A 25,668-nucleotide genomic window follows, 5' to 3' on the forward strand; every position below is an offset into this window, starting at 1 on the left:
CTGGCCAAAGCATGCCAAACACCCTAACTCCAGAGTTGTAAACTCTATGGAGTTTTTGGAGCTGCAGTACAATTTTTTGGAGTACCTCTTTTGCTGCTCTGAAAACTCCAAAAAAGCAACCTAGTCATGGAGTTTTGAGTTATTTACCCGCCATTGCCACTGGTTATGAGAAACAATCTAAACTCTGGAGCAGAGCTGCTCCACCCAGAGTTTTAGAGTAGAGCTGCTCTGGGGTGGAGCAGAGCCATGCCAAACACACCCTAAATTTAAATATGTCTAAACCTATGGTTTAGGGATAAATCCTAGCAAATTCCCCTAAAGCCTTGAATTCATCCACTAGAAAGCAAGCAGAAGGTGAGGGAGAAAGAACCCTCACTATCATGAACACACAAAGAGAAATATGAAAGGGGTAAGATCTTATATGCTCGTCGTCGACTAAGGAGGGAGGTGGCATGGTCGTTGGCCTAGCACATAACGGGTCTATTTGGTTCAGCTTTTTTCTGACCAGTTTCTCTGAAAATCCGGCTGTGAAAAGAATCTAGCTATATAGATAATCTGAGTATCATTAGGATTACGTGCAGAGGAAGATAAAGGTATCCATAGAGCTCATGATCTAGAAAATGATGGATTTCTACTATTGTAACAACTCAACCGATTATGTGTTTATGTTGATTTTGAATGGTTTTTACCCAAATAAATTTCATAAAAGCTGGCTGAAAAGCTAAGTATTTGACAGTCCGCAACAAATTTTGATGGCCAGAAGCTATAAAAAGCTGAAACAAAGAGGAGCAATGTCACGAACAGGCCACTAGGGCACCACTGAGAGGCCGCTCGGCTGTGGCATGCTCATCTTGAATGGGAGCACACACCAACGAGGGGGCCCCATGGGTGGTAGCAAGACGCTGTCGTATCCACTCTCTCGCTCACCAGAGTTAGAGGAGAAGGCGGAAGATAGGGAGGCGCTCAAGAATCATCAGTAAGCGGCGGCGAGCTGTGCACTAGGACGGTGACAAGGAGGTTGGTCTAGCGGCGCATCTAATCGCGAGGTCCCTGCAGTTTGATGCAAGGAAAAGGAATATCATTTCTATCGGATCGTGTCGCAAGTACAAGTACAGAGTGCATGCAAGGGAAATAAAGCAGGTACTGCAACCTCTCAAATACTAAAACTACTTTATTAAGACAAGATTGTTATATACTTCAGCTCTCAGAGCAATGTTCATACAGTTTTTTCTACAGTTTTGCAGCCAGATATCGTTTAAGAGCTCCCAAGCAGCTTCTTGATATCCTTCTACAGAGATTATATTAAAAAAACGTTATAACGATGACAATAGCATACTAGTTAAGCGCTTATAGCAAATGTGAATTGCAGCGCTGGCAGTTTACCTCAATGCTCAGAGGTGAAGTGGTTGGAGCATAGCGATCCACAACACGCCCCTCCTTGTCAACCAAGAACTTGGAAAAGTTCCACTTGATGCTGTCGCCGAAAAGGCCACCCTTGCTAGATTTCAGAAACTTGTAGATGGGCGCAGCATTGTTACCATTGACATCAACCTGATAAGAGATAGAGGTCAGTACTACCCCACAACTGACCATTCTACCCTCAGGCCTTGTTCGGTTTGACAGGGATCGGAGGGGGTTGAGGGGGATTAAAACCCCTTCTATTCAATTTTGACTAGAAGGAGATTTAATCCTCTCCAATTTCTTTCAATCCACCCCTAACCAAACAAGCTCTTAGGAGTTAGGACCATCAGTGATATCATCCTCACATCATCCTGCTAAGTTAGATAACTGTATATTTGCACTGAGATAGCTCTGGACCTCTGGTTGAGGAAAAACCGTTACCTTGTCAAAGATGGGGTAGTCAGCCTTGAAGCGTGTGCAGGCAAACTGGGCAATCTCCTCGTTGGTACCAGGCTCCTGCCCACCAAACTGGTTGCACGGGAAAGCGAGGATTTCAAAGCCTGCATATATATATCACAAATTGACAATTATACTTAGCAATTAGCATCCCCAACAACTGGAATTGTTTAAATTGGTGAACAACCGATAGTTGGATAAAGATAAGCCAATATTGCATAAGGCCAGATAAGCACTACAACCCTAAGAATATACAAGAGCAATGAATCAAGAACAAGCCTTGGTTCTTGTACTTCTCATAGAGCTGGGCCTGCTGAGTGTAGTTGGAGTTGGTTAAGCCACTGAAACAATCGAAAACAGTGCAGCGATTAGCAGTGTACAGCAATAATGTTTTCTATCCAGCGTAAACAAAAGATGTCTATGTCTCTGACGGTGAAATAAGTAGCACAGATAAAAACTAATATTCTATATCAAGGAGGGACAAATGGCTCATACCATTGGGATGCGACGTTAACGATGAGAAGAACCTTCCCCCTGTAGACGCTGAGGTCAACGTCCTTGCCGCTCGAATCCTGCATACATACGAACAGCAAGGATCAGAGGATGTGGCATGTATTGCTCTTCTAAAAACTCGGCAGAACAGCTAGCTAATGGTTCGCAATTTCAGTCATTTCGCAAGCCAATGAACCGGATCGACAGCGAAATTCACACGCACGAATCAGGAACCACTGGAAGCCCGGATTAAAAGCACAGCAGGCTCGAACTTGCGGCTCCGGTGCACGCTGACTAAGCAAGCGCTCCATGCGAAATATTACGGGGTCATCCTATCTCCTATATATATGGAATCTACGCCCAGAGAAGTTCTTGGTTGAGAGGGCGACCGAGGGGGGACGGGAGGGACTGACCTTGACGGTGAAGTCGTGGACGGAGGTGGCGGACGACGCGGCGGCCATGCTGGGGCGGCAGACGGCAGGCGGCGAACTAGCGGGGTCAGGCCGGGTCAAGGAGGAGCGCGCGGCTGTAGCTTGTGGACGAAGCCGAGAGCCTGGAGAGAGAAAGCAAAAGCGGCGGAGCTGACTAGCTGAGGTTGTGGGCCGAGATGACGAGACGTCACCGCACCGGCGAGGGTTTTATATGGCCAGGGACCCAGGGTGGGTTGGGGTGGACGACGGAGGTCGTGCCTCGTGACAGTCTGACGGATGAAGTGTGAACGGTCCCACCGGCCTACCGCCTACGGCATCGTGGGGCGCCCCGCGTGGACGGTATCCTGCCGCGCTTTGGTCAACCGTCCGTCCTGGCTGCGGTTGTTGTGCCACTTTGGTTCAGCTTTTTTTTGACCAGCTTTTCTAAAAATCTGACTGTGTTGAGAATCTGGCTGTGGGGAGAATCTGAGTATCATTACGATTACGTGTGGAGAAAGATAAAGTTGTTCATAGGGCTCAGGATCTAGAAAGTGACGGATTCCTACTATTACAACGACTCAACCGATTATATGTTTATGTTGATTTTGGATGGTTTTTGCCCCAACGAATTTTATAGAAGCTGACTGAAAAGCTGAGCGTTTGGCAGTCCGCAGCAGCTTTTGGTGACCAGAAGCTGTCAGAAGCCGAAACAAACAGGGTCGATCCTCCGATGGCGATTCTTTTTTATTATTATTTGGCGATGGGTACCGCCGCCGGTTGGAACGTTGCTTCCGCTGGCTGCGGGCTTGGGCTGAGACGGGCTGGGCCTTCTTCATGTTTTCGCTCCCATCAGCCTGTGTACGAGTTATAGGTACTCCCTCCGTTTCTTTTTATTTGTCGCTGGATAGTACAATTTTACACTATCCAGCGACAAATAAAAAGAAACGGAAGGAGTAGGAGTTAATTTTGTTTTCGGTTGCTGTTTGTTTTTTTTTTTTTGAGAGAAGGTTGCTGTTTGTTATAGGTAGGAGTTATATTTGTCATGCTTTTTATAGAATCAAAACTTTACAGTTGTTTGAACCAGCCCAAATTTAGTTCTCCACAAATCGACAGCCCGGTCCTGAGCTGCCAAATGGTTTATTATTGAGCATAGCACCCACCTCAGGCCTTGATTCCATGTGGATTGGGTGGGATGGAGATATACTTTGCCTTTCTATGGATTTAAAATGACTCGATCCCAGCCAATCCACGCGGTAAAACGAACAAGCCGTCAAGCGGTGAGCTTCCGAGTGTCTTGCACGTCTAGGTTAAGTTTAAGTTGCACCTCTTGGAATTTACCGCAAGATCGACAAATTCACCTATATATGTGTGCACCGAGCTGATTGTTGTTGTTGTAAGGTTTAGGTGATTTTACCTCCAAGTTCTGATTTTACCTCTCCTTCGATCGCGCGCACTTTGTGCCGTTCCGATCTTCCTCTTGTTACTATATTGCAAATTAACGACCTAGGCGCGCGCGCCAATTATCTCCACGCCATGTTTCCACTGTTTTTTTTTTTAAAAACACACACACACACGCACGCATATCGGTGAACTATCCGATCGGTAGCCCATGAAATTCTCCTGCGTCGTCTACTCGTCTGTCCGTCCCCACATGCCTTGTGTACGAATCGTTCAGATGATGTCAGCCTATGTAGGCAGGCACGTATATATCATTGTCGTCCCCGTTCGGGAAGAGGATAAAAAAAGGCCGGCTCCTTTGCCCGCTCGATCGGCCGCCGTCACCGTCCGAGCTGATCAAGTGAGACGGCGACGGTGCCGGCCGCGTCCGCCACTAGCTAGCCTAGCCTGCCTGGGAATTCGCCGACGAGCCGTCCTTCCTTTCGTCCCCCGCCAAGAGAAGCAGATAGATACTGCGTCAGCCGAACTGTAATTATTCCTTCCGGTTCCCGTCTCCCCCCTGTGCGCGCGCTCTCGTCCAAGAGTTGTTTTGCTTGCCGGCCCCCGCGCGCCACACGATCGCGCCCCTACGAAACGCGTAGATAACTTGTGGCCGACGACGCGGAGAGGCCGGTAGCCGCGCACGGGCTCCGCCGTGGGCAGTGCGCAGTGCAGAACGCCAAGGAGGTATGCTGACGGCGACGGTAGCGTCTCCGCGCCGCCAGCGGATTAGGCTGCGGACACCATATCGTGTGTAGGATGATATACAAAATCTCATTTTATATTATAGACTATATTATTTACGGGTCAATTTTCTGTATGCCATTGAAAAAATATACTCGTTCTTTAAGTGCCACTGATTTCATATATCACACACACAAAAAAAAATGTATCTATATGTCACTCAGTGGCACATAAATATCGATGGACACACATCTCAACACGATCAATATTGACCCTATCAACCGATGGATAGCCCTGCCAACCGTAGGCCCGTCCACGGTATCATCGGAGGGTAATACCCTGAATTAGAACCAACCTTAGGCAATCCCAACATCTCTCATATCATATCCTCTAGTACATTCTATATTTTAAACTTCGCTCTGCAACCGACAATATTACATAGACAAAACCGACGTTCTTTTATTTATTTACGAATGCGAATAAATATAATCAACCGACAATAGAAAACCGTCAGTACTCTCTCTCTCTCGCCTGTCCGTATATATACACAATAATAAATAGCCAAAAGCTGCTGTGTTCGTTTCCTCTCGTGTTTACCTGCTGGCCGTTCACTATTCTCTCTCCCAGCAATGGCGCGCTCCTCCGCTCCGGGCCGGACTCTCCTCCCTCCTTCCGTGCATGCGGCGGACGGAGGAAGCTCTCCTCTCCGTAACCTGTTCGTGCATGGTCACCGGCCGCGCTTGGACGCTTGCGGAATTTGTCGATTCCCTCTTCAATCTCGCTCGCACCTACCCCGGCCCATCATGTGCAGCCACGTCGCCACACGGCTTCCGTCGACCAGCATGCAGAGATGATCGTCGGGTACTCGGGCGTCGGCCGCCAAGGTTAGATCGTTAACTTCTTTTTTTTTCAAGTTGGTAGCTGCGTGCAATTCGGCAATACATGCATAGATAAATAATAATAATAATAATAATAATAATAATAATAATAATAATAATAATAATAATAATAATAATGGTAATGGTAAGCACGCACGGCACAAGAGGTGGAAAACGTGGCGCTGGTCGCCCCGGCGTCTTCCGGTGCGCCATCACTTGGCGCGCCCCCTGCTCGTGGCCATGGGGCCCCCTGGGGGGTTCGTCTGTTTCGTCCTTGGTCTTCTCCGACGGTCTCCGCTTTTAGGATTGGATTTTCAACAAGTTTAACCGTCCGATCAACCCCATTCCGGGTAAATTTGATCGTCATGAGTTCTTTTTAGTCGTCTCCTTTGGCAGATGTTCCATGCGTTTGTGCCCAGATTCTGTGGGTCTTCTGCTTCAATCGTTTGTTGGTGGCGAGGCTGGCTTATTCAGAGTTTCTCAGCTGGCGGACCGGGTGTTCCGCTTTTCGATCTCTTGCAAAGTTGTTGGTTTTGCAGTTTATCAGCTACGCTCCTATTCCTGCTCCGTCTTCAAGGCGTATTTGCACCTGTGGAATTCTGGCGGCCCTAATTGGTTCATTGAGTGGCAGCGTTATTCTGCGGAGGAATCCAATTTCTGGAAACTGGTTTCTCATCGCCGTTCTTCCCCGGCTCCGTTTGCTACTATGTCTCGTAAACCAGCTCTGTCAGGTGCAAATTTGGTCCCTTTAGGTCATTGAAAGAGGTCTGTTCGTGCTCCCGAAGGATTGATGCAGATGCAGCGGCATTCGGTTTTTGATCGGATTTCCTTCCCCCGTCGTTCTATCCGTGATCATGAAGCTGCTGCTCGTCCGCATTTTCAAAATTATTCAAATCGCAGGATTGGACGCATGGTTCGCTCAGGATTTCGGTCTTCTTTGGAGACCCCTCGCGTTTCCCCATGGGCCCCGCGAATGTTGGTTTGGAGGCGCAAGAAGATTTTGGAACAGTGCCCGGAGAATTTTGGACAAGATTCTGCCCCCGGCATTAATGGCTCTTCTGTCCCTGCGGCGTCGGGTGACCAGCATTCCCGGGATCTTTCTCTCTCTGGAAATAATTCTCACATATTTGGTATCTCGGGTTAGAAGTGTAATCGACCGGTTGACTCTTTTCCCGATAAGTTCGAGAATGCCTCCTGGGGGTTTCCTCCGCGCTTATGGTTTCGGCCTCCCCTGCTTTCGCTTACAGGTGGGCCCCATCACCCGCCCTCTTTTACAACTTTGGTGAGTTCTCTCAGGCGGTTCTTTCGAGTGCCGACGCTTCGCCTTCCACGGAACTTGCACTGTTCACAAAACCCCACTCCGCTCCACTGCCCTGGAAGAATCCGTCGTCGTTGTGCTCCCTTGCGAGTGTGGGGCCTCCGCCACCTTCGCCTTCCAGCATTCTTGGTGCTGCTAAAGAAATGGCTTTTCGCAGAGTTGATCCTACGCCGTTCCTCCCCCATGGCTTCGTGGCGCAGCAAGTTGATCATCGCGAGATAATGGTACGTACCGTTACTCGTCCTCAACCTTCGGGGCATGAAGATTGGGGCATTGTGCTTGTTCACCCTTTACCGGAGCATGAGGTCAACTTCCATATCTTCGATGATATCATCCGTGAGTATTTGGTGGAAGTCCGGCGGGTCCAAGTCCGGAGCATCCAGCGCTCTCATCTGGGACAGGCTTTGGTGCGATTCAGGTTCGCGTTTGACAGAGATAACTTAGTGGCTTTGGGCCCCCAGCAAGCCCTGGGATTTTCTTTTACTGTCATTCGTCACAATGAGGGCTGGAACCAGCGTGCCCTAACCTTTAATCACGAATGTTGGCTGATTCTGCTTGGTTTTCCTATGGATTTCTGGACTCATGAACACATTCAGAATGCGGTTGGTGCCTTTGGAAGGGTTCTCATGTGGGACCCTGATCCTAACAATGCTACTAGGCTGTTGGTCCGAGCAAGGGTGACTTCTTTGCAGGAAGTGCCACATTTCATAGTCTTCTCGGTGGCTGATGGTTTTCAGGGTGTCTCTTGGACGGTTCAATGTGACATTGTGCAACAGTTCATGCTTGGCGCCCAACCTCAGGATGAGGACCCCGTGCCTCCCTACCCCCATGATGGTCACCAGCTCCCTATTGAGTTTTTTGGTATGGGACAGCCGATGCCCAACTTCCATTTTCAGTTCGACCTCAATATTCCTCCTGAAGATGGAATCAATGCTGAGGAAAATGTTGCTGCCAATGCTGATGATGACTGGGACCCTTGGCCTGTTGAGCAGGCTCAACCCCCTGTGCCAGAGGTTGTACCAAATAATGTTAACGCTGCGATCAATGAAGAAGAGCAGTTCAGCTACCAGCTTTCAGGTCTTGAGGATCTCTGAAAGTCGCCTAGAGGGGGGGTGAATAGGGCAAAACTGAAGTTCTCAAAAATAATCACAACTACAAGCCGAGTTAGCGTTAGAAATATAATAGAGTCCGCGAGAGAGGGTGCAAAACAAATCGCAAGCGAATAATGAAGTGAGACACGCGGATTTGTTTTACCGAGGTTCGGTTCTCTCAAACCTACTCCCCGTTGAGGAGGCCACAAAGGCCGGGTCTCTTTCAACCCTTACCCTCTCTCAAACGGTCCCTCGGACCGAGTGAGCTTTCTCTTCTCAATCACTTGGAACACAAAGTCCCACAAGGACCACCACAAGATTGGTGTCTCTTGCCTCAATTACAAGTGAGTTTGATCGCAAGAAAGAATCAAGAAAGAAGAAAGCAATCCAAGCGCAAGAGCTCGAAAGAACACAAGCAAATCTCTCTCTCTAATCACTAGGGCGTTGTGTGGAAGTGGAGAGGATTTGATCTCTTTGGTGTGTCTAGAATTGAATGCTAGAGCTCTTGTAAGTAGTTGGGATGTTGAAAACTTGGATACAATGAATGGTGGGTGGTTGGGGGTATTTATAGCCCCAACCACCAAACTAGCCGTTTGGTGAGGCTATCTGTTCGATGGCGCACCGGACAGTCCGGTGCACACCGAACATGTCCGGTGCGATAGCCACGTCACCAAAGCCGTTGGGATTCGACCATTGGAGCTCTGTCTCTGGGCCCGCCTTGATGTCCGGTGGCGCACCGGACATGAACTGTAGATTGTCCGGTGCGCCTGCTCCCGCGTGCCTGACGACTGCGCGCTTCTAGCGCGCATTAAATGTGTCGCAGGTAGCCATTGGCGCCGAAATAGCCGTTGCCCCGCTGTTACACCGGACAGTCCGGTGTACACCGGACAGTCCGGTGAATTATAGCGGAGGGCCGAAGTGAATTCCCGAGGCTGGCGAGTTCCGGAGGCCGCTCTTCCTTGGAGCACCGGACATGTCCGGTGTACACCGGACAGTCCGGTGAATTATAGCGGAGTTGCCTCTGGAATTTCCCGAAGGTGAGCAGTTCGGAGTTGGAGTCCTCTGGTGCACCGGACATGTCCGGTGGCACACCGGACAGTCCGGTGCGCCAGACCAGAGGTGCCTTCGGTTGACCCTTGCTCCTTTATTTGAACCCAATACTTGGTCTTTTTATTGGCTAAGTGTGAACCTTTTGCACCTGTATAACTTATACACTAGAGCAAACTAGTTAGTCCAATATTTGTGTTGGGCAATTCAACCACCAAAATTATTTAGGAACTAGGTGTAAGCCTAATTCCCTTTCAATCTCCTCCTTTTTGGTGATTGATGCCAACACAAACCAAAGCAAATGTAAAAAGTGCATAATTTGAACTAGTTTGCATAATGTAAGTGCAAAGGTTGCTTGGAATTGAGCCAATATAAATACTTACATGATGTGCATGGATTGTTTCTTTGTTTTTAACATATTGGACCACATTTGCACCACATGTTTTGTTTTTGCAAATCTTTTTGTAAATTCTTCTTAAAATCTTTTTGCAAGATAGTCAAAGGTAAATGAATAAGATTTTTGCAAAGCATTTTCAAGATTTGAAATTTTCTCCCCTTGTTCCAAATGCTTTTTCTTTGACTAAACAAAACTCCCCCTCAAATAAATTCTCCTCTTAGTGTTCAAGAGGGTTTTAAGATATCAAGTTTTGAAAATACTACTTGCTCCCCCTTTAGAACACAAAGAGATACTAATTTGAAATTTTCCAATTGAAAAACATTAAATTTTAAAATTAGGGCGGTGGTGCGGTCCTTTTGCTTTGGGCTCATACTTTCTCCCCCTTTGGCATGAATCGCCAAAAGCGGATACCTTGAGTGAGATATAAGCCCTTAGAAGTACTTTCTCCCCCTTTGGTCATAAATAAAACATATGAGTAAAGATTATACCAAAGATGGAGAGATGCTCGGAGTGACGGCGAAGGATGAGTAGTAGAGTGGAGTGGAAGCCTTTGTCTTCGCCGAAGACTCCAATTCCCTTTCAATATACCTATGACTTGGTTTCAAATACACTTGAAAACACATTAGTCATAGCATATATAAAAGAGATATGATCAAAGGTATACTTGTGTGCTATGTGTGCAAATCAGCAAAAGAAATTCCTAGAATCAAGAATATTGAGCTCATGCCTAAGTCTGGTAAAAGATTGTTCATCAAGTGGCTTGGTAAAAATATCGGCTAATTGATCTTTAGTGTTAATGTATGAAATCTCGATATCCCCCTTTTGTTGGTGATCCCGAAGAAAATGATACCGAATGGCTATGTGTTTAGTGCGGCTATGCTCAACGGGATTATCCGCCATGCGGATTGCACTCTCATTATCACATAGAAGATGAACTTTGGTTAGTTTGTAACCGTAGTCCCGCAGGGTTTGCCTCATCCAAAGCAATTGCGCGCAACAATGGCCTGCGGCAATATACTCGGCTTCGGCGGTAGAAAGAGCGACCGAATTTTGCTTCTTTGAAGCCCAAGACACCAAGGATCTTCCCAAGAACTGGCAAGTCCCCGATGTGCTCTTTCTATTAATCTTACACCCCGCCCAATCGGCATCCGAATAACCAATCAAATAAAATGTGGATCCCCGAGGGTACCAAAGCCCAAACTTAGGTGTATAAGCCAAATATCTCAAGATTCGTTTTACGGCCGTAAGGTGTGATTCCTTAGGGTCGGCTTGAAATCTTGCACACATGCAAACGGAAAGCATAGTGTCCGGTCGAGATGCACATAAATAAAGCAATGAACCAATCATCGACCGGTATACCTTTTGATCCACGGACTTACCTCCCGTGTTGAGGTCGAGATGCCCATTTGTTCCCATGGGAGTCTTGATGGGCTTGACATCCTTCATTCCAAACTTGCTTAGAATGTCTTGAGTATACTTCGTTTGGCTAATGAAAGTGCCCTCTTGGAGTTGTTTGACTTGGAATCCTAGAAAATATTTCAACTCCCCCATCATAGACATCTCGAATTTTTGTGTCATGATCCTACTAAATTCTTTACATGTAGATTCGTTAGTAGACCCAAATATGATATCATCAACATAAATTTGGCATACAAACAAATCATTGTCAAGAGTTTTAGTGAATAAAGTAGGATCGGCCTTACCGACTTTGAAGCCATTTGCAATAAGGAAATCTCTAAGGCATTCATACCACGCTCTTGGGGCTTGCTTGAGCCCATAAAGCGCCTTAGAGAGCCTATAAACATGGTTAGGGTACTCACTATCTTCAAAGCTGGGAGGTTGCTCAACATAGACCTCCTCCTTGATCGGTCCGTTGAGGAAGGCACTCTTCACGTCCATTTGGTAAAGCTTGAAGCCATGGTAAGTAGCATAGGCCAATAATATACGAATTGACTCAAGCCTAGCTACGGGTGCATAGGTTTCACCAAAATCCAAACCTTCGACTTGTGAATACCCCTTGGCCACGAGTCGAGCTTTGTTCCTTGTCACCACACCATGCTCGTCTTGCTTGTTGCGGAAGACCCACTTGGTTCCTACAACATTTTGATTAGGACGTGGAACTAAATGCCATACCTCGTTCCTCGTGAAATTGTTGAGCTCCTCTTGCATCGCCATCACCCAATCCGAATCTTGTAGTGCTTCCTCTACCCTGTGTGGCTCAATAGAGGAAACAAAAGAGTAATGCTCACAAAAATGTGCAACACGAGATCGAGTGGTTACCCCCTTATGAATGTCGCCTAGGATGGTGTCGACGGGGTGATCTCGTTGTATTGCTTGGTGGACTCTTGGGTGTGGCGGCCTTGGTTGTTCATCCTCCTTGTCTTGATCATTTGCATCTCCCCCTTGATCGTTGTCGTCATCTTGAGGGGGCTCATCTCTTTGGTCTTCTCCTTCATCAACTTGAGCCTCGTCCTCATTTTGGGTTGGTGGAGATGCTTGCGTGGAGGAGGATGGTTGATCTTGTGCATGTGGAGGCTCTTCGGGTTCCTTAGGACACACATCCCCAATGGACATGTTCCTTAGCGCGATGCACGGAGCCTGTTCTTCACCTATCTCATCAAGATCAACTTGCTCTACTTGAGAGCCGTTAGCCTCATCAAACACAACGTCACAAGATACTTCAACTAGTCCTGAGGACTTGTTAAAGACTCTATATGCCCTTGTGTTTGAGTCATATCCTAGTAAAAAGCCTTCTACAGTTTTAGGAGCAAATTTAGATTTTCTACCTCTCTTGACAAGAATAAAGCATTTGCTACCAAAAACTCTAAAATATGAAATGTTTGGCTTTTTACCGGTTAGGAGTTCATAGGATGTCTTCTTGAGGATTCGGTGTAGATATAACCGGTTGATGGCGTAGCAGGCGGTGTTGACCGCCTCGGCCCAAAACCGATCCGGTGTCTTGTACTCATCAAGCATGGTTCTTGCCATGTCCAATAGAGTTCGATTCTTCCTCTCCACTACACCATTTTGTTGAGGGGTGTAGGGAGAAGAGAACTCATGCTTGATGCCCTCCTCCTCAAGGAAGCCTTCAATTTGAGAGTTCTTGAACTCCGTCCCATTGTCGCTTCTAATTTTCTTGATCCTTAAGCAGAACTCATTTTGAGCTCGTCTCAAGAATCCCTTTAAGGTTTCTTGGGTATGAGATTTTTCCTGCAAAAAGAACACCCAAGTGAAGCGAGAATAATCATCCACAATAACTAGACAGTACTTACTCCCGCCGATGCTTATGTAAGCAATCGGACCGAATAAATCCATGTGTAGGAGCTCCAGTGGCCTGTCACTTGTCATGATGTTCTTGTGTGGATGATGAGTGCCAACTTGCTTCCCTGCTTGGCATACGCTACAAATCCTGTCTTTCTCAAAATGAACATTGGTTAGTCCCAAAATGTGTTCTCCCTTTAGAAGCTTATGAAGATTCTTCATTCCAACATGGGCTAGTCGGCGGTGCCAGAGCCAACCCAAGTTAGTCTTAGCAACCAAGCAAGTGTCGAGTTCAGCTCTATCAAAGTCTACCAAGTATAGCTGACCCTCTAGCACTCCCTTAAATGCTATTGAATCATCACTTCTTCTAAAGACAGTAACACCTATATCAGTAAATAGACAGTTGTAGCCCATTTGACATAATTGGGATACGGAAAGCAAATTGTAATCTAAAGAATCTACAAGAAAAACATTGGAAATAGTATGGTCAGGTGATATAGCAATTTTACCCAATCCTTTGACCAAACCTTGATTTCCATCCCCGAATGTGATGGCTCGTTGTGGATCTTGGTTTTTCTCATATGAGGAGAACATCTTCTTCTCCCCTGTCATGTGGTTTGTGCATCCGCTGTCGAGTATCCAACTTGAGCCCCCGGATGCATAAACCTACAAAACAATTTTAGTTCTTGACTTTAGGTACCCAAACGGTTTTGGGTCCTTTGGCATTAGAAACAAGAACTTTGGGTACCCAAACACAAGTCTTGGAGCCCTTGTGTTTGCCCCCAACAAACTTGGCAACTACCTTGCCGGATTTGTTAGTAAGCACATAAGATGCATCAAAAGTCTTAAATGAAATGTCATGCTCATTTGATGCATTAGGAGTTTTCCTTTTAGGCAACTTAGCACGGGTTGGTTGCCTAGAACTAGATGTCTCACCCTTATACATAAAAGCATGATTAGGGCCAGAGTGAGACTTCCTAGAATGAATTTTTCTAATTTTGCTCTCAGGATAACCGGCAGGGTATAAAATGTAACCCTCGTTATCTTGAGGCATGGGAGCCTTGCCCTTAACAAAGTTAGATAAATTCTTTGGAGGGGCATTAAGTTTGACATTGTCTCCCCTTTGGAAGCCAATGCCATCCTTGATGCTAGGGCGTCTCCCATTGTAGAGCATACTTCTAGCAAATTTAAACTTTTCATTTTCTAAGTTATGCTCGGCAATTTTAGCATCTAATATTGCTATATGATCATTTTGTTGTTTAATTAAAGCCATGTGATCATGAATAGCATTGATATTACATCTCTACATCTAGTACAAATAGAAGTGTGCTCAACGGTAGATGTAGAGGGTTTGCAAGATTTTAATTCTACAACCTTAGCATGCAACATATCATTCTTAGTTCTAAGGTCGGAAATTGTAACATTGCAAACATCTAATTCTTTAGCCTTAGCAATTGATTTCTCATTCTCATTTCTAAGGCTAGCAATAGAGACATTCAACTCATCAATCCTAGCAAGTAAATCAATATTATTATTTCTAGGATTGGAAGTTGAATCAATACAAACATGAGAATCAACCTTAGCAATTAGTTTAGCATTTTCATTTCTAAGGTTGTTAATGGTCTCATGGCAAGTGCTTAGCTCACTAGACAATTTTTCACATTTTTCAACTTCTAGAGCATAAGCATTTTTAACCTTAACATGCCTTTTATTTTCCTTGATTAGGAAGTCCTCTTGGGAGTCCAAGAGATCATCCTTCTCATGGATGGAACTAATCAATTCATTTAATTTTTCTTTTTGTTGCATGTTTAGGTCGGCAAAAAGGGTAAGATTATTTTCCTCATCACTATCATTATCATCACTAGAGGATTCATATTTAGTGGAGGATTTAGATTTAACCTTCTTCCTTTTGCCGTCCTTTGCCATGAGGCACTTGTGGCCGACGTTGGGGAAGAGGAGTCCCTTGGTGACGGCGATGTTGGCGGCGTCCTCGTCGGAAGAGGACTCGCTGGAGCTCTCGTCGGAGTCCCACTCCCGGCAAACATGGGCATCGCCGCCCTTCTTCTTGTAGTACTTCTTCTTTTCTCTCCTCTTTCCCTTCTTGTCGTCGCCCCTGTCACTGTCACTAGACATAGGACATTTTGCAATGAAATGACCGGGCTTACCACATTTGTAGCACACTTTCTTGGAGCGGGGTTTGTAGTCCTTCCCCCTCCGTTGCTTGAGGATTTGGCGAAAGCTTTTGATGATTAAAGCCATCTCCTCATTGTCGAGCTTGGAGGCGTCAATTGGTTGTCTACTTGGTGTAGACTCCTCCTTCTTCTCCTCCGTCGCCTTAAAAGCCACCGGTTGTGCTTCGGACGTGGAGGGTTCGTCAAGCTCGTTGATCTTCTTTGATCCTTTAATCATGCATTCAAAGCTCACAAAATTCCCGATTACTTCCTCGGGAGTCATTAGTGTGTATCTAGGATTACCACGAATTAATTGAACTTGAGTGGGGTTAAGGAAAATAAGTGATCTCAAAATAACCTTAACCACCTCGTGGTCATCCCACTTCTTGCTCCCGAGGTTGCGCACTTGGTTCACCAAGGTTTTGAGCCGGTTGTACATATCTTGTGGCTCCTCCCCTTGGCAAATACGGAAGCGACCGAGCTCCCCCTCGATCGTTTCCCGCTTGGTGATCTTGGTGAGTTCATCACCCTCGTGCGCGGTCTTGAGAAGGTCCCAAATCTCCTTTGCATTCTTCAACCCTTGCACCTTGTTGTATTCCTCCTTGCTTAGAGAGGCGAGGAGTATGGTTGTAGCTTGAGAGTTGAAGTGCTCGATTTGGGCCACTTCGTCCGTATCATAGTCTTCATCCCCTACGGATGGTACCTGTGCTCCAAACTCAACAACATTCCATATACTTTTGTGGAGTGAGGTTAGATGAAATTTCATTAAATCACTCCACCTAGCATAATCTTCGCCATCAAAAGTTGGCGGTTTGCCTAATGGAACGGAAAGTAATGGAGTATGTCTAGGTGTACGAGGATAGTGTAAGGGGATCTTACTAAACTTCTTGCGCTCTTGGCGCTTAGAAGTTACGGACGACGCATCGGAGTCGGAGGTTGATGTTGATGAAGTGTCGGTCTCGTAGTAGACCACCTTCCTCATCCTCTTGTGCTTGTCGCCTTTCCGATGCGACTTGTGGGAAGAAGATTTTTCCTTCTTCTCTTTGTGGTGTGAGGAAGAAGATCTTTTCTCCTTCCGTTTGGAGGAGTCCTTCTTCTTCTCCTTCCTCTTGGTGCGGGATTCTTCCGATGAAGTGCTCCCTTGGCTCGTAGTGGGCTTGTCGCCGGTCTCCATCTCCCTCTTGGTGTGATCTTCCGACATCACTTTGAGCGGTTAGGCTCTAATGAAGCACCGGGCTCCGATACCAATTGAAAGTCGCCTAGAGGGGGGTGAATAGGACGAAACTGAAATTCTCAAAAATAATCACAACTACAAGTCGGGTTAGCGTTAGAAATATAATAGAGTCCGCGAGAGAGGGTGCAAAACAAATCGCAAGCGAATAATGAAGTGAGACACGCGGATTTGTTTTACCGAGGTTCGGTTCTCTCAAACCTACTCCCCGTTGAGGAGGCCACAAAGGCCGGGTCTCTTTCAACCCTTACCCTCTCTCAAACGGTCCCTCGGACCGAGTGAGCTTTCTCTTCTCAATCACTTGGAACACAAAGTTCCCACAAGGACCACCACAAGATTGGTGTCTCTTGCCTCAATTACAAGTGAGTTTGATCGCAAGAAAGAATCAAGAAAGAAGAAAGCAATCCAAGCGCAAGAGCTCGAAAGAACACAAGCAAATCTCTCTCTCTAATCACTAGGGCGTTGTGTGGAATTTGGAGAGGATTTGATCTCTTTGGTGTGTCTAGAATTGAATGCTAGAGCTCTTGTAAGTAGTTGGGATGTTGAAAACTTGGATACAATGAATGGTGGGTGGTTGGGGGTATTTATAGCCCCAACCACCAAACTAGCCGTTTGGTGAGGCTGTCTGTTCGATGGCGCACCGGACAGTCCGGTGCACACCGGACATGTCCGGTGCGACAGCCACGTCACCAAAGCCGTTGGGATTCGACCGTTGGAGCTCTGTCTCTGGGCCCGCCTTGATGTCCGGTGGCGCACCGGACATGAACTGTAGATTGTCCGGTGCGCCTGCTCCCGCATGCCTGACGACTGCGCGCTTCTGGCGCGCATTAAATGCGTCGCAGGTAGCCGTTGGCGCCGAAATAGCCGTTGCCCCGCTGTTACACCGGACAGTCCAGTGTACACCGGACAGTCCGGTGAATTATAGCGGAGGGCCGAAGTGAATTCCTAAGGCTGACGAGTTCCGGAGGCCGCTCTTCCTTGGAGCACCGGACATGTCCGGTGTACACCAAACAGTCCGGTGAATTATAGCGGAGTTGCCTCTGGAATTTCCCGAAGGTGAGCAGTTCGGAGTTGGAGTCCTGTGGTGCACCGGACATGTCCAGTGGCACACCGGACAGTCCGGTGCGCCAGACCAGAGGTGCCTTCGGTTGACCCTTGCTCCTTTATTTGAACCCAATACTTGGTCTTTTTATTGGCTAAGTGTGAACCTTTTTGCACCTGTATAACTTATACACTAGAGCAAACTAGTTAGTCCAATATTTGTGTTGGGCAATTCAACCACCAAAATTATTTAGGAACTAGGTGTAAGCCTAATTCCCTTTCAATCTCCCTTCTGACAATTCGGTGGGCTATTTTAACGACATCATTATCCCTCAGGGAGTTTAGCTCCAGCAGGAGGAAGCCCCGGCGCCGGTTGAAGCGGTTCTTGCCTTGCCTGCTTTCCCTTCTGACAACATAAATTTGGAGGGAAACAATGTCGAGGGACAGGACAACATGCAAATTGAAGATAACATCAATGTGGGCCTCATGTTGCACTTGGATCGAACCATCCTTGATCCTGCTTTTGAAGATTTCTTGGCCAGAAAGCGTTCCTCCTCTTGGGCTGATTTGTTCCCTGACAATGACGGCTCAGTTTCTGTTCCAAAGATTTGGGCTGCTTTCTTCATGGGCCTTTTAATGAGGCCAGATTCGTTTGATTGGGCCAGGAAATTCCTTTTGTCGAGAGCTATCTCGGCATTCGTCGCACCCAGCATGGACACCATTTCAATCAGAATTCCCCCTCCACCCAGTCAGGATTCCCCTGCTAAGCCTCAACTCTCTCCCCAGTCAGAGGCAACTCCCAGAAAAAGGCAGCCTATCTCAGTCGACACGACAGTCAGAAGGAGTGCCAGGCTTAGGGCAAAGGCCAAGGGCTTCAAAAATTGCACTGGGATTGGCAAGAAAAATTGCTCATGCTGCACTCAATATACCCCTCCTTCTATGCATCTTGACGTCATCAAGAAATTGGGTGCTGAGTTCTGTAAAATGACCCCTTCCAAGCTAAGTCCGGAGGACTTGAACAGATCCAAGGCCACTGGTACTGCCATTCAGAGGCCGGTTGCTTCCACCGACAGCAAGGATGAGGAATCTGACTTCTCTGATGAACAGGTGGGGGACCCTTACTTCAATAATGACAATGATGATGAAGCCAATACCTCGGCGGGGTTGTAAGGCTTTGGCCTCCCCCTTTTGGGTCGTTTGGTGTTTTTGGTACACTGCTTGGCAACTATTTTGTTGGTTAACGGTTGGTGCTGGCGCGCATGTGGCGCTCTTTGATTTTTCTGAAACTTACTCTGATGGAATCGAGGTTTATTTCCTGTTTGATACAATTAACTCTGATGGAGTCAATGACTCTTTGCTGCCTGAAATGGTTAATTTTGATGGCTGGAGGTTCGGTTATTTTTTATGTGGGTTCTCTTTGCATTTTTCTTGTTGGGCCCATTGGATGCCTTATTCCCCTCATGTCATGCAGATTATGTGGCCCTTTCAATTCTACTGCTTATGGATTTATACTGGAAGAAGGATCTATTGGTGTATGCTATGCATACCAGAATTCCTTAATTTTAAGACTGATAGTTTACCATGACGTCTGGCTGTAGGATCTAGGACACCGGCTAGAGGGGGGTGAATAGACGGTTTTGACTAAAATCAACAATATTAAATAAATTTAATCAATACAACAAGAGGAATAAATTCTCTAGTGTCAATAAGTAAACAATGTATGAAAAACAACTACGGAGATTGAATATTTGAAGAACAATAAGCAAATCACTAATCAATTGCAAGGCAATAAGTAATGCTAGAAGGAATAGACACCGAAATTTATCCCGTGGTATCGGTGATTTGCCGATCACCCCTAATCCACGTTGAGGTGGACTTCAAGCTCTCACTTGCTCCTCTATCAAGACACGACTTGATCTTTGAGCCAAGTGGACAAGAAATCACTCAATACCTCGATTCCACTAATGTCACCTTTGCCGCTCCGGCGAGGTAGGCGTGAACCCCTCACAATCAACACCGCGACTTCTCCACAATCTTCTTGGAGAGCTCGACAGAGACAATCACCCGAGCCGTCTAGGAGGCGGCAACCTCCAAGAGTAACAAGCCAACGACGCTTGCTCGGTGTACCACCTAGTGCCTCAAGAATCACCAAATGATGCAAATGCACTAGGAACCCTCAATCTCTCACTAGAATGCAATCTCAAGCAAAGAGTGTGAGAGAGTGAGTTGGAGGATCACAAATGAGCTCAATGTGTGCAAGGAATGGCCAAGAGGGGTCTCTCACACGAGCTACCCTTCTATTTATAGTCCCCCATCTAAAACCAACCGTTATGTGCAAAAGGGGGCAATTCTGCGCACACGCGGACCGTCCGCGCCCTAGGGCCGGACGGTCCGCCGTACATATAACGGCTATAATGACCGTTTGAAACATGTCAGAGTTGACTCAAAAGGTGGGTCCGGACAGTCCGCCCTTCAAGGCCGGACCGTCCGCGACCTGGCAGAATGAAACACCCGAGTCTCGGATCAACAGAAGTTAGCACACGCGGACCGTCCGGCTATAAATCCCGGACGGTCCGCGACCTGAGACAGTACTGTCCGGACTGGTCCCCCGGACAGTCCGTAGTACAAATCTATAAAAACACACAGTCCCTGTCCAAAAACGAGTTTGACACTTGTGGACCGTCCGCCCCTCACAGCTGGACCGTCCACCTATAATTCAGGGACTGGCCCGAAGCCACCCTCCTCTGGTCATGACTGCGGACGGTCCGGCCCTAAGGCCCGGACGGTCTGCAGTGCAATAGAACACAGTGTCAATACAAATGGTCAGACTTCGGACCCTTCTGGTGGATCGCGGACGGTCCGCCCCTAAGGCCCGGACAGTCCGCGCGTTCATGACTTCGCAATTTTTCAAACATGCTTTTGAAAGAACTTTTGACTCGCGAAATGTGAAGCGCTGTTAGTCCTCATGCAAATGCAACTACTTGATGCTCTATGAGGCACTAAGTCTTACACAGATCTAAGTCATTGACCCCTCTTAATAGTACGGCTATCTAGTCTACTAATCCGGTCAGGTATCTTCTCTAAACTCCTTAAGACCGGCAAAAATGAAACCTATATAATACCTTTCCCTTCATCTGATCCACAACCAATGCGTATGATTCTTCAACATTTCCTGTTCTATGTGGTCCAACCCTGCATTCTTATTTCTCCAAGAATCGTTAGTCCACAAACAGTTGTCATTAATTACCAAAACATTACCAAAGGGGCCTAGATGATTCACAATCTCCCCCTTTTTGGTAATTGATGACAACACCACATAGTATTTTAAAGAGAAGTTTAGTTTCTCCAAGTCTCTCTCATACCTAAGGTATAAGATAGATCTTGGAGATGAGTTTCATAGGACTTATCTTGATTTGAAGTTCTGTCCGAGAGATAGACAAATCCCAATAAAAACTCAGTATGTAAGAAAGGCTCCCCCTAAGTGTGTGCAGGATTATTTGAAGCTGAAGATATAACACACACATAATATATTGGAGTTTGATGGAGACTTTCCTACAATCATGGTTATCGAGGCATACAAGAGATGATCCGTAGAGTGAGCGCAGCAATTATAATCATACCTCGATAAACCACACACAGAGTAATTTGAACTAAAAACATAGTTCATCCCACAGAATATTACAGATAATAGTCCACATGACAATTAATAGATCAAACAGTTCCAAATGCGTAAGACATAAACTAATGCAAGCGGCATGAAAAGGTAAAATGCATATGCATGGTCTTAATGTCCACATAGAACCACCAACTCCCCCTGAAGGAGACGCCAACAACTTCTCTTCCACTTCTCTCCCCCTTTGGCATCAATTGCCACAAAGGAGAGGCCTCACTGATCACCAGGCGGAGGATGCATGTTGTAGTAGTGAGTGCTGAAGGTGTCAAACAGGGAGGAGAACTGGCTAAAATCCTGCTGGAGCTGCTGCTGCCTCTGACTTATATCATGCATGTTGTCATTTGTAGAAAGATTGTCAAATTGACTGGAGAGAGCACCCATGTTATCTTGAAAACTCTGTTGCATATTGTTCAGCCTGGACATGATGGGATCAGTGACATTAGTGTGAATCTGATCACGAAACTCAGAAAATTCAGAGTTGAGCGCATCCCAGTTACTGTCAAAGCGAGACTGCATGTCATCGAGGCGGTGATCCACATGTGTCATCAGGCCCTCAAAGCGAGTATCAATATGAGTCTCAAGCCCTTGCTGCATGTTGTGAAAATAAGGATCAAAGTATCCTGGAGCAGGCTCCCAATAGTGCTGAGGCTGAGGAGGAGGTGGAGGAGGAGGCATCTGCTGTCCCTCAACATTAGGAGCTGCTCCACCCTCATAGCCAGGGTCTTCCTCATCATCTGGGAAGGGAGTGAGTGGCCTGGTGAGAAACTGAGAGCACCTAGAGGGGGGGGTGAATAGGTGACCCTGTAAACTTCAAAAACTTAAGCCACAAAAACTTGTTAAGTGTTAGCACAAGTATGGCCAAGTGGCTAGAGAGGAGTCAAAACACAAGAAATCAATCACAGAGATGACACGGTGGTTATCCCGTGGTTCGGCCAAGTACAAAACTTGCCTACTCCACGTTGTGGCGTCCCAATGGACGAGAGTTGCACTCAACTCCTCTCAAGTGATCCAATGATCAACTTGAATACCACGGTGTTCTTGCTTTTCTTTTCTCAATCCCGTTTGCGAGGAATCTCCACAACTTGGAGTCTCTCGCCCTTACAATTGGATTTCACAAAGAAGCACGGAGTAAGGGAGGGAAGCAACACACACAAATCCACAGCAGAATGCGCACACACACGGCCAAGAAACGAGCTCAAGAGACTATCTCAAAGTTCACACTAGAACGAGCTCGAATCGCTGAGAATGACAAACGAATGCGCAAAGACTGAGTGTGGATGATCAAGAATGCTCTAAGGTTGCTTGGTGTTGTCCTTCATGCGCCTAGGGGTCCCTTTTATAGCCCCAAGGCAGCTAGGAGCCGTTGAGAATAAATCTGGAAGGCCATCCTTGCCTTCTGCCGTCGAGTGCACCGGACAGTCCGGTGCACACCGGACACTGTCCGGTGCCCGATTTATTTCCTTAAACAGCGCAGCCGACCGTTGCCGACCGTAGCAGATCTGGCGCACCGGACAGTCCGGTGCACACCGGACAGTCCGGTGCCGCTTTCCGACCGTTGGCCAGACCACGTGTCGCGCGCAGATTCCGCGGCCGACCGTTGGCCCTAGCCGACCGTTGGCTCACCGGACAGTCCGGTGCACACCGGACAGTCCGGTGAATTTTAGCCGTACGCCGTCGGCGAATTCCCGAGAGTGGCCACTTTGGCCGAGGCAGCCTGGCGCACCGGACACTGTCCGGTGCACCACCGGACAGTCCGGTGCCCCAGACCGAGACAGCCCCTTGGCTGTACACAGCCATGTCTTCTCTTCTCTTCTTCTTTCTGTTTCTACCACTTAGACAAATATATTAGTACACAAAACCAATGTACTAAGACTTAGAAACATACCTTTGCTCTTGATTTGCACTTTGTTCATCCATTGCATAAATTCACATTTTAAGCACTTGAGTTGGCACTCAATCACCAAAATACTTAGAAATGGCCCAAGGGCACATTTCCCTTTCAATCTCCCCCTTTTTGGTGATTTATGCCAACACAACATAAAGCAACTAGAACAAGTGCAAAAACACTTCAAATGAAACTCAAATTGATTTTGATTCAATTTTGGCATATATGGATCATCCTTTGCCACCACTTGGTTTGTTTTTGCAAATCAAACTCAAATCTCTATCTCTAAGTCAAACACACATGTTGAAGCATAAAGAGAGTTATTCCAAAAGAGATTGAGATTGATCAAAGATTTCAAAAACTCCCTCTAATTCCCATAATCACCACTTCTCCCCACAAGAAGCCAACTTTTGACAAGAGACACAATGAAAGAGTTTTGACAAAACAAAAGCTCTATTCTTCTGTTTTCAAAATCTCTCAAGTGGTAGCTGATCCATTTATTGCTTTGGCCTTTATTTTCTCCCCCTTTGGCATCAAGCACCAAAACGGGATCAATCTTGGCCCTGTAACCCCATTGCCTCACCAAAATCTTCAAGTAAGAGTACGAAGGCAATAAGATCATAGAGATGAACTTGGAATAAGTTACCCTCTCATCGGAGTGCAGTGGAAGTCTTTCATGGTCCAAGTCCACCTTTTCCCTTTCAATTCTCCTTCGAGACTAAATCAATCAAACTCAAGCATATGGTTAGTCTCAAAGGGTCAAGTTGTAACACATCTCCCCCTAAACATGTGCATCACTTTGCAACAGACTTGTGAGGTCCAGGGAGTGTTTGTACAACTTGAGCACCACAGTAAGCAACAAAATGCAGAATGAACCTGATCAAATGCATAAACACATGTATGCTACAATTCAATCCAGGTTCCGCGAATCTAAGACATTTAGCTCACTACGTAACCTGCAAAAGGTCTTCTCATCTAGAGGCTTAGTGAAGATATCGGCTAGCTGGTTCTCGGTGCTAACATGAAACACTTCGATATCTCCCTTTTGCTGGTGGTCTCTCAAAAAGTGATGCCGGATATCTATGTGCTTTGTGCGGCTGTGCTCAACAGGATTCTCCGCCATGCGGATAGCACTCTCATTATCACATAGGAGTGGGACTTTGCTCAGACTGTAGCCAAAGTCCCGGAGGGTTTGCCTCATCCAAAGTAGTTGCGCGCAACACTGTCCTGCGGCAACATACTCGGCCTCAGCGGTGGATAGGGCAACAGAGGTTTGTTTCTTAGAATTCCATGACACCAGGGACCTTCCTAAGAATTGGCACGTCCCCGATGTACTCTTCCTATCGACCTTACATCCAGCATAATCGGAGTCTGAGTATCCAACCAAGTCAAAGGTAGACCCCTTTGGATACCAGAGCCCGAAGCAAGGCGTAGCAACTAAATATCTAAGAATTCGCTTCACCGCCACTAAGTGACATTCCTTAGGATCGGATTGAAATCTAGCACACATGCATACGCTAAGCATAATATCCGGTCTACTAGCACATAAATAAAGTAAAGACCCTATCATTGACCGGTATGCTTTTTGATCAACGGACTTACCTCCTTTGTTGAGGTCTGTGTGTCCGTCGGTTCCCATCGGCGTCTTTGCGGGCTTGGCGTCCTTCATCCCAAACCTCTTTAGCAAGTCTTGCGTGTACTTCGTTTGGGAGATGAAAGTGCCGTCCTTGAGTTGCTTCACTTGGAATCCAAGGAAGTAGTTCAACTCACCCATCATCGACATCTCGAATTTTTGCGTCATCACCCTGCTAAACTCTTCACAGGACTTTTGGTTAGTAGAACCAAATATTATGTCATCGACATAAATTTGGCACACAAACAAATCACCATTACAAGTCTTAGTAAAAAGAGTTGGATCGGCTTTCCCAACCTTGAAATCATTAGCAATTAGAAAGTCTCTAAGGCATTCATACCATGCTCTTGGGGCTTGCTTAAGTCCATAGAGCGCCTTAGAGAGCTTACACACGTGGTCGGGGTACCGTTCATCCTCGAAGCCAGGGGGTTGCTCCACGTACACCTCCTCCTTGATTGGCCCGTTGAGGAAAGCGCTCTTCACATCCATTTGGTACAACCTGAAAGAATGGTGAGCGGCATATGCTAGCAAGATACGAATGGACTCTAGCCTAGCCACAGGAGCGAAAGTCTCCTCAAAGTCCAAACCTGCGACTTGGGCATAACCTTTTGCCACAAGTCGAGCCTTGTTCCTCGTCACCACCCCGTGCTCGTCCTGTTTGTTGCGGAATACCCACTTGGTTCCCATAACATTTTGCTTCGGACGAGGCACAAGTGTCCAAACTTCATTGCGCTTGAAGTTGTTGAGCGCCTCCTGCATGGCCAGCACCCAGTCCGGATCTAGCAAGGCCTCCTCTACCCTGAAAGGCTCAATAGAAGAGACAAAGGAGTAATGCTCACAAAAATTAACTAATCGAGAACGAGTAGTTACTCCCTTGCTAATGTCACCCAGAATTTGATCGACGGGATGATCCCTTTGAATCATCGCTCGAACTTGGGTTTGAGGTGCCGGTTGTGCTTCTTCCTCCATCACATGATCATCTTGTGCTCCCCCTTGATCACACGCCTCCTGATGATGAACCTGTTCATCGTCTTGAGTTGGGGGTAGCACCATAGTTGAGGAAGATGGTTGATCTCGTTTATCTTGTTCCTGTGGCCGCACTTCTCCAATCGCCATGGTTCGTATAGCGGCCGTCGGAACATCTTCTTCATCTATATCATCA

At 46.7% G+C, this 25,668-nt stretch overlaps 1 protein-coding gene across 2 annotated transcripts; it reads right to left on the reverse strand.

The window, feature by feature from the left end:
- Window positions 1-616: 616 nt before the first annotated feature.
- Window positions 617-3,018, reverse strand: LOC100280060 (glutathione peroxidase). Of its 2 annotated transcripts, none has more exons than XM_008663606.4 (6): window positions 2,763-3,018; window positions 2,353-2,429; window positions 2,137-2,198; window positions 1,843-1,961; window positions 1,384-1,551; window positions 617-1,050 (listed from the first exon to the last, which is right to left on the reverse strand). In XM_008663606.4, the coding sequence occupies exons 1-6, from the start codon at window positions 2,808-2,810 to the stop codon at window positions 1,036-1,038; spliced, it is 489 nt and encodes a 162-aa protein (XP_008661828.1). In that variant the 5' UTR covers window positions 2,811-3,018; the 3' UTR covers window positions 617-1,035. The 2 variants fall into 2 exon arrangements, with proteins under 2 accessions (XP_008661828.1, NP_001146472.1); NM_001153000.2 differs by lacking the exon at window positions 617-1,050 and adding an exon at window positions 1,061-1,288 and having other exon boundaries at window positions 2,763-2,935.
- Between the last annotated feature and the right edge of the window lie 22,650 nt (window positions 3,019-25,668).

The sequence above is a fragment of the Zea mays genome, chromosome 10 (assembly GCF_902167145.1).
Source record: "Zea mays cultivar B73 chromosome 10, Zm-B73-REFERENCE-NAM-5.0, whole genome shotgun sequence".
Lineage (NCBI taxonomy): Eukaryota > Viridiplantae > Streptophyta > Magnoliopsida > Poales > Poaceae > Zea > Zea mays.